We start from the raw sequence: 9361 nt of genomic DNA on the forward strand, positions 1-9361 counted from the left end.
CTTAACCTTTCTGGGCCTCATTTTTCTCTTCTGTAAAATGGGAGATAGTTACACCTGCCTCATGAGGCTGTTGTGGGGACTGGTGAAACAAATATGAGTGGATATAGAGTGGAAATAAAGCACCCAGCAGACTGCCTGGCACATAGTAGGTACTCAGTAGGTCTGTACTCTTTCTCTTATGTAGTGAGAGTACATCCCCTCATTTTTCAGTTAAGCCAGTGGAGGGAAGAAAACAACAAGTCTGGCAGTGGTGGTGGGCAGGATGGCATCTTTCTTTTCAGTCCCAGAGAGATCCAGCATCAGTCAAATATGTTTATGCTGAGCCTGGCCCCAGAGAAAGCTCCAAAGAGTGGGAGAGAGAGAAGGCACTGGCCCTCAGGAACCTCCTGGCCCATTAGCCCTGCACTTGCCTGGACAACAGTCACCCTGGGCTGTTTTTCAAATGGCACATCCCAGAACCGCTGAACCAGAACCTCCAGGAGAGAAGCAGCCCAGGCCTCTGTCTTGGAAAAGCGCCTCTTCATTCCTGCAGGGGAGTCATCAGTCTAATCCAGTCTGTGATTTTGCAGAGCAGGGAACCGAGGCCAGAAAGTGGCACAGCTGGGACTGTCCCTTAGCTTCCTTCGGTCACAGCGGGGTGCCTTCAAGGGGACCCAGATGTGGCCAGTCTGGCCCCAGCTGGCAGGAGAAGCTCAAGGGGCACTGGTGTGCCTGAAACTGATGAGGGAGCACGGCTGGTCCTCTCTGCAACCATAGATCTTAATAAATTTGTCTTTGCTGTTGAGCTTTCATTTCATTAGGAGTCTTTGCTAAACTGGAAATGAAACATAAGAAAAAGTGTGCCCTGGAGGTGATTAAGACTTTGGGTCCTCAGGGCTCCTTTGTCAGCCGTGCCTGGACGTCACACCCTCCGGTTAACGGTGCTGAAGAGGTGGCTCCATCTGGCAAATGCGGAGACCGGCTGTGTGCAAATACTTCGTGTTCCCCCATATCTCATGTGCTGGTTATTCACCTTCCATTCCCAGGCCCCGTTTCACTCTCTCCCAAGACTGAGGGGGGCCAGAACACATTTTGAGGACTACCCAACAAAGGGTTAAAATTGGGCTCCTGGTAGCTTCTGCCACCTGGTAGGACTCACGGCCTGGCAAGCCCCTGGCACTTCAGTCCTTGGGTACATGGCATTAATGGCTCTTTGCACACTGACCGCCCATAGGCAGCTCGGGGATGTGATGTGACAGTCCATAGGCGCTCCGCACCCAGCCGCCTGCCTGAAGCATGGAAAGCGGCGCCCAGCGGCCGGTCTCCGCATTTGCCAGATGGAGGAAATGGGCTGGGGGAAAGAAGTGATGATATCAGTAGGGCCACCAACATAGCCACTCCCCGGAGCTAGGGGAGTTGGGTTTCACAGAAGGGCCTGGCTGTTGGTGTTCTGGACATTTACATCCTGCCCTGGTTTTGTCATCCAGCTCCAGTCCAATCTTCCCTCTTCCCCACCCCATGCCTGGCCTGTTTTTCCCTCTGTGGAGCAGAAGCGCTAGACCCTGTCCAGTCCTGCACATTTTCTTTCAGATTGATGAGGTCCTACAGAAGTATACAAAGTATTTTACTGTGTTATTAAGATGATGCTACAGAACTGTAAGCAGTGTCCATTCACATTCCCACATTTCTGCCACTTGCCTTTGGTACTGCAGGGCACCACTGGGGACCAGCTGCAGCCTGCCAGAGATACTAGCCCCATCTGGCCAGCAGCCCCAGGGCAGTCCCTCTCGCTGTTCTTTCCCGTGCTTGGGCATGTTACGGCTGTTAGGCAGCATTTGTTGGTGATGGCTACGGTCCAGCATGAGGCCCCAGCCCTGCCTTTGACCAGCACCTCTGCAGAGTGAGGTCAGGCCTCCTGTGCCTGCACAAATAGAAATTAGGAGGCAATTAGCCCCCCTGTGTGTGTGACTTTCCTTTTGAGGTTTTAGAGGCAGATTTTAGGCAAACATAGCGTCACTAACAATAATAATGCTTTCCACTGAGATCCTAGCAGGAGGTCACTGGCGTAAGATTTCCAGGAAGCTAGGAAGCCAGAGTGCCAGGAGGCAGAGAGGCACGGGAACCAGGCTGGTGGCACCTGCTTGCCCTGCATGGCCACGTCCTTGGAGCTCACATGAGGCTGTGAGGTCACCTGTCAGCGAGGATTGGATAGATTAGGGTCTGGAACCACGTCAGTGGCAGGAGCTTGTTCTTGCAGGTGGCAAGGATGTAGGAGAAGAGAACGAAGACAAGGGGTCAAGAATCCTGGGGTGGAACCCCCAGAACTGCTTTACAGCCTTTGATTAGTCACTTCATCTCTCTGAGCCACATCTGCTAAAAGGAAGTCAACAGACCTGCTCTGGCTACCCCCCAGGGCAGCAGCGAAGGTAAAATGGGGCAGGCGAGTTAATGAGGTGTGAAGAATGCAAAACCCCATGACACATCAGCTGTCACCCTGACAGCTACACAAGGAGAAGGGCAGTGGTTAAGAGTGCGGCCTGGAGAATCAGACTCCCTCGGTTCAAATCCTGCCTCTGTCACTTACTGCCTATGTGTCCTTGCGCAAGTCACATACCCTCTCTGGGCTTCTGTTTCCTCATCTGTAAGTGAGGATAATACTAGTACCTACATTACAGGGATATTTGGAGGACCTAATAGATTTATGTAAGTTAAGTGCTGAGAGCAGAGTCTCATTCCGGAGGAACCTCCAGCCTCAGCAGCCACTGATTAACTGTCTCCAGGGCATGGGCAGGGCAGAGAGCCTAGGAGAGGCTAAGCCTTCAGAGAAAGAGGTGTTGAGACTCACAGGAGAGGAGAGGTGACAGCATGGTCACCAAGGGCTGACAGGGAACTGGGGCAGGAGTGGTTGAGGTCAGACACATTTGTTCTCTCCTGTCCCCAAAGGAGGACCTGGACGCTCCACCAGGGCCCCAAGGCAGCATGACAGTGATGCAGGACAGCTCAGCCCTGGTGTTGGAAGAGGCTACAAACCCTGGTTACCTTTTCTGATGTATAGCCTGGGCATGTCCTTAACTTTTCTGAGCCTTGATCTTTCTCATCTGCAAAATTAGAATGAGACATATTTTGTGGGTCGTTGTAAAGATTAAACCAAACAGTGTTCTTAAAGCCTTTAGATGTCTCGTGGCACATGGTGAGCCCTCCTTCCCCACGTCACCTAGGCAGGGCAGGGACTGGCTCCAACCTCACTACTAGGCCTCTCTGCCTCCTGCACGGAGTAACTTGGACACTTGTTAGGTACAGGGGTCTGCCAGTTGACTCCTTGAGATAACGGAGCTGAAGATGGGCAACACTCCTTAGGCTCCAATAAGTCAGCAGGAAATTCTTACCACCACCGTCTAGCCTGGCTGGGGTTTTTAAGAACTCAGACTTTAGGGGTCAAGGGTATCTGAGTTTACAAGCCCAACTCCACCCCTTACTGGCTATGGGACTTTGGGGAGGTGAGCCTCAGTTTCCTAATCTGTAAAGGGGACATAGCAGCAGACCCATCCTGCCCAAAGTAGTCACTGAGAGACTGGCCGGTTCCACAGCGTCCCCTGCTGGCGGGCCCGTGCCTCACCACGCAGCAGTTGTGAGCGGCCGGGCCTGGCCCCGGCGCCCCCTGCTGGCGGAGCTGGCTCCGACCTGCCGGCCGCCGGGTGACCCGCGCGTCCCGCCCCGCCCGCAGGATCGTGCAGATGCTGCTGCCGGTGACCAGCCGCACGCGCGTCCGCCGTAGCGGCATCAGCCCGCTGCACCTGGCGGCCGAGCGCAACAACGACGCGGTGCTCGAGGCGCTGCTGAGCGCGCGCTTCGACGTGAACGCGCCGCTGGCGCCTGAGCGCGCGCGCCTCTACGAGGACCGCCGCAGCTCCCCGCTCTACTTCGCGGTGGTCAACAACAACCTGTACGCCACCGAGCTGCTGCTGCTCGCCGGCGCCGACCCCAACCGCGACATCATCAGCCCCCTGCTCGTGGCCATCCGCCACGGCTGCCTGCGCACCATGCAGCTGCTGCTGGACCACGGCGCCAACATCGACGCCTACATCGTCACGCACCCCACCGCCTTCCCCGCCACCATCATGTTCGCCATGAAGTACGTGTCTTTGCTCAAGTACCTCATGGACCTCGGCTGCAACGGCGAGCCCTGCTTCTCGTGCCTGTACGGCAACGGCCCACACCCGCCCGCCCCGCCGCCCTCCAACAGGTTCAGCGACACACCCGCTTCCGGCAAGGCTCCCGGAGTGGTCCAGGTAGACGGGGGCGCGCCTGGGGGCGGGCGTGGCCGCGAGGCGGACTTGCCAGGCAGAGCGGACTAACGGTTCACGCGCCTAGGGGACAGCTAGCGGGGACTAGTGGTTCATGTACTTTAGAGGGAGTGTGGACCAGTAGTTGGACCCCTTTGGAGGCAGCGGAAACCAGTGGTTAGCATGCTTCAGAGGCAGCAGAACTTAGCCGTTCCCAGAACCGTTAAATCCTTTCTTTTTTTTTGGTCTGCTGTCTTGGGAAATACAAGGTTAGGGGAGTTGGAGCAGGGGATTGGTGGGGAACTCTGCAAAACTGAAGGGGCTCATCACCCACAGCAAACTTACACCTGGAATGTGAGATTGAATGACCAGAATGGGGATGGAGGTGAGAGTAGGCTGGCATAAGGTCCCGGGAGATGCAGAAGGGCCGTGACCCGGCACCTGTCCATGGTGATGACTCTAAATATCAGAACTAAAATAAAAGGAAGTGAGAAACACCCTTCTCTGGGAGAAAATTACAACGGCTGATGGCCATCATTAATGGGCTACCTACTGTGTGCAAAGAAGCTAATGTTTACATTACCTTAATTCTCATCAAAAAAATGTGAAGTTGTTGCCAGGTACCCATTTTCTAGGCAAGGAAGTTGAGGCTTAGTTTTGGCAACAAAGGCCTGTTGATGAAAGAGGGGGGTGGATTTGCAGGATTGGATCCTACACTGGGTGTGCCCCATGTCTGTCCTCGAACACGCTCTCCCCTTGCCCCCCAGGGTCCCACTGTAGGACGGGCCTTGCTGAGGCCGAGCCTCAGGTCCTCAGCGCCCCGGTGCTGGCGTGTGATCTCTTTCAGTTCTGCGAGATCCTGTCGGCCCCGGAGGTGAGCCGTTGGGCAGGGCCGATCATCGACGTGCTCCTGGACTATGTGGGCAATGTGCAGCTCTGCGCAAGGCTGAAGGAGCACATTGACAGCTTCGAGGACTGGGCTGTCATCAAGGAGAAGGCAGGTGAGGGCCGCTGCTGCTAGCAGGTCACCCTGCCTGACTCAGGCCCAGGACTCGGGGTGTGTGGCTGAACCTCTGTGCTGTGTGTCACATGCAGTGTCTCCATGACTGTTTTGTAAACAAGGACACTGACCCTCAGAGAGGTGGTGTCACCTGGGCCAAGGTCTCACCGCTAGTTAGTGGCAGAACTGGGATTCAAACCCACGTTTGACCAACCCCAGAGTCCCCCCACTAAATCCTTCCAGGATGTTCTAAGCAGTTCCAGCTTCCTGAGGGGTATCAGGACCCTTGGAAAAGTGACTCATGCTTATGGACCACTGAGAGGCCTCTGTTGTAGGATTTTTTATTTGCACAAATGCCTGGGGAGTACTTGAATTGAGGCCCTTGAGAAAGTTACTAGTGCAGCAACAGGAGGAGGGTGGCATCAACTTGCCCGCTCACTCAGGGCACAGCTCTAGATGCCCAACAAGCATTCATGGAATCCATGAGTAATTGGCTGCTGTCACCATGATCCTTGGCCACTAGAGGGTGGAGGGGTCCATGCTTAAATGTTGGCCCCACCTCTCACTGCCCCCTCCTCCTGCCCTCCCTCGAGAAGGGTAATAAGCCCTTAAGACTAAACCGAGTCCTCGGGAAAAGCATGAATCTGTCAGTCTGCTATAAACATTTATTAATGGGTGGAACAAATAGTTCTTAAACAATACCTGTTTTTTAGTTATTTTTAAGCCCTTCCTGCATCTACTCTCCATAGGCTTTTGCATTTAACACTGTGGTGTTGACATCGTTATCCCAGGAGGGAAAGCAGACAGAAGCTCTGAGAGGTGGCAGATAAGCCCAGAGACTCTGAAGCTAGCCAGGCCACCAGCCTAGCCCTGGTGGCCCTGTGTCCTCTGCCCGCCAGTGGCCTTTTGCTTTCCTCCCAACAAGCTCAGTCTTCACTCAGCAGAGAAGGAGGCTGAGCTTCCCTCCCAGAAAGGGTGGCTCTGTTCTAAGTGAGATCAAAGTGTCAGAAATACAGTGGTGGCACATTGGCACCCAGCTGGACAGCTCTGCAGCCATGTGGCCTGTCCACCCTCCTTCTCCATTCCCAATCTGCTCTGGGTGGCTGTGGCCTCTTTACTTGGCAAATACCTGCCCAACTGTCCAGCCCTTGCTCCTGTGGCACCATCGGGTAAGGAAGTCTTCCCCAAAGCCCCTGGGTGGGCATCTCTGCATCTCCAGCTGGGCATGGGGCCAGGCCCAGTGAAGGGCTCAGCATATGTTTGTTGAATTAATGAATGACATTCTTTGACCCAACAAACACCTTCCCTCTGCCAGACCCTGTGCACAGGGCTGAAATAAATTCCCCCAAGCGGGGGAGGCAGCCAGGTGGGATTCTGGGACCTGCTGGGAGCTGCATGGTCCTGGCTCCCTGCCTGTGGCCTCTGCACCACCTGGAGCCTAGAGCTTAATTCTATGCATGGCAGGCACTGTAGAGGTCAAACTCTGACCTCTTTGCTGAGGCTGTGTTGGGGTTCCAGGCTGTGTATGTAGAAGAAGGAGCACAATATGAGGGAGATGCCAACTCTAGTCCCAGGTGCAGTCTCACAAGTCCTCACCTGTGAAATGGGGGTAGCACCTGCCCTGTCTACTTCCTTAGGCTGTGCAGGTCAGTGAGGAGTGAGAAATGGGAAGGTGCTTTGCTAGATCTTTTCAGTGGGCAGAGACTGGGCTTATGGAGCATGGGGCAGACCAAGCTCTCCCTCTTACCCAGCCATCTCATTTGGGCACCTGCCATATGCCAGAGGTCATCGATGCAGACTCTTTGCTGGCTGCAAATGACAAATTAAGCCTCTTTCTTTCTGTCCTTTTTCCAGAACTTCCAAGACCTCTGGCTCACCTTTGCCGGCTGCGAGTTCGAAAGGCCGTTGGGAAATACCGTTTGAAACTCCTAGACACGTTGCCTCTCCCGGGCAGGATGATTCGATACCTGAAACACGAGAATACCCAGTAACCAAGGTCGTATGGAGGAGTGGCTGCTCAGACTATTTCACTAAGCCTCAGGACGGTGGTGTCCCCTAATCCAGGGGGACCTAGTGACAGAACGAGCTCCCTCTCAGCTGGGGCAGCTGCTGTGACCTCACCACGTCTCTGGCCAGAGCTCTGCGCAGAGCAGAGCACGGAATGTCAAGTAGGAGAAAAGCCATGTTTGTTTTCAAACTGATGAGTAGATCCCAGACCTCCTCTGCCCAGGAATGGCAGAAACCTCCATTCCTGGGGCCCGGAGAGGGGGCAGGGTGGAACTTGGGGTGTTCTGGGGAAGGCAGGGGCTGGCACGGAAGCCCTGTCCCCAGCTCTGGACTGCGGATGGTGAGTCCGCTTTTCCAGGACAACCTTGCTGCAGGCCTGTTCCTGTGCCCTTCCCCCTTCGCTCTGTGAAACTCTCCACTTGACTTTGAGCTTTTTTGCTGAAGGTGTGGTGCAGTGGTGGGCAGGGGGACCCTCGGTCACAGAGGGCTTCCTTAGGTTCAATAAAAATGGTGCATAGATGACACCTTGTCCAGCAAAGTCCCTCTCACCAGTCCCACCAGGGCCTGGGGTTCTCAGCGCTGTTCCTGGCAGGAGTGGGGTGGGGCAGGGGCTGAGTACAGGGCTCACAGGACCCTGGGTGTGTCACCTTTGGGCTTCTGAAAGACCCAGGAGAGGGTGTCCCTCACTCACCAGAAGAGACCCGACAGCCACGGAGAGGGGGCAGCATTCTGCTCTGTGGTCGGAGGAGTCAGGGTTGGTTTTCCTCCCCTTGTTCAAGGGAGCAGGAGAGTCATCACAAGCAGGGGTCTGTGTCTACAAGTCCCCTAACACCTGAGATTGTCTTACATGCACAAATTCCCTGGCTCTCTGTCTTCGCAATCTGCTCAGCCCTGTTTTGCTGCAGAAGTTGAGGTACCAGGTGGAAAAAAAAATCGAAATACTGGTTACCTGACAGTGCTGGAGTCGTGGCCGTCATCAGCCCTTGCGGAGGGAACAGATTGGAGAGGCACCGAGCCCTGTCCCCTCGGCAGCCTCCGTGGCCCCCGCGTGGCCCTGTGGAGTGAGCCAGCCCACTTCCAGAGGGACAGGTGTGGGAGCTGGGATTTTGGCACAGTGGCCGGGCTCTCCCCTGGTCTGAGTCCCGAGCCCTGACACCAGCAGGCCCTGCTTCCATGGAAGTTTCAGGCATTCATCAATGTTCCCTCCACAAGTGGGATTAAAGCCACGAGAGTTCCAGTCACTCTGTGGTGACACCAGAGCCGGCAACCTTGCCAAGAACCCCCGCCAGCCCCACCCCAGGATCTGGAATAGGGTCGAAGGTAGTTTCTGGCCTTTGGAAAGTGAGCAGCTGGGCTGGTGGGGAGCACTAGTACCAGGCCCAGCTCTGCCTTCGGCTCGCTTCTCAGGGGCCCCCAGGGTCCTCATTGCTGTGGCTCTTGGTGGCGTTGCCAGCTCCAAAACACTGGCTTCCTATGGAACCCGTAAGTCCCAGTGTCTTCCTGAAGAGGGAAATCTGCCACGCTTCACTTTCCAGCTACAGGTCAGAGGGGACTCAGCTGCATCTCGCCCACTCCCTTGGGGTACAAACAGGCCCAGGGAGGGGAGGGGACTTGCCTGGGCACACACAGCAACAGTGCTTGGCCAGGGGCCCATGCTGCCTCTCTGCAGTGATCCTGAAGAAATCTCACAGGAAACCCTGCGTCCTCGCAGTTGGGATGTTCAACCCGGGGGTGCAGGGGAAGCGGCCAAGGAGGGTTCCGTGCATGATCAGGGGAAAGCCCTGGGTGAAAAATACCTTTGCTGAGCTGGAAGCTGGAGGGAGAGTCTTCAGTCTCAGTCGGGGGTGGGGGTGGCTATTGATGGGACAAAACAGAAAGACGTCCAGGGGCATTTGGAATGGGGTGGGGCATCAGGCCAACTTTGCACTGCAGCATTTCTCCCGTCACCTCATGTCCCACAGAGTCCTAACAGGCATGGCCACAGGCTCTGGGCAGGGTAGGGACGCTGGTCTGAGAGAGGGGCCCCTGTGGAGGGAGTGAGACTGAGGAGGTAAGTGGGACCATTTACTTGTGAGGTCCCTGGCCTGAGGTG

The 9361-nt window shown here is 55.5% G+C and overlaps 1 protein-coding gene across 4 annotated transcripts in view; it reads left to right on the plus strand.

Annotated features, from left to right (window-relative positions):
- The window catches only part of ASB2 (ankyrin repeat and SOCS box containing 2), a 47886-nt gene extending 40095 nt beyond the window's left edge, over positions 1-7791 (plus strand). For 3 of the 4 annotated variants that reach the window (XM_036882137.2, XM_036882133.2, XM_057488186.1), the window contains 3 exons: positions 3704-4268; positions 5110-5263; positions 7117-7791. In XM_036882137.2, the coding sequence (XP_036738032.1) occupies positions 3704-4268; positions 5110-5263; positions 7117-7253 (856 nt within the window). In that variant the 3' untranslated portion in view covers positions 7254-7791. The remainder of the gene's footprint in view (positions 1-3703; positions 4269-5109; positions 5264-7116) is intronic. The other variant, XM_036882136.2, reaches the window with a different exon arrangement.
- Positions 7792-9361: the final 1570 nt, after the last annotated feature.

Source organism: Manis pentadactyla, chromosome 11, assembly GCF_030020395.1.
Source record: "Manis pentadactyla isolate mManPen7 chromosome 11, mManPen7.hap1, whole genome shotgun sequence".
Lineage (NCBI taxonomy): Eukaryota > Metazoa > Chordata > Mammalia > Pholidota > Manidae > Manis > Manis pentadactyla.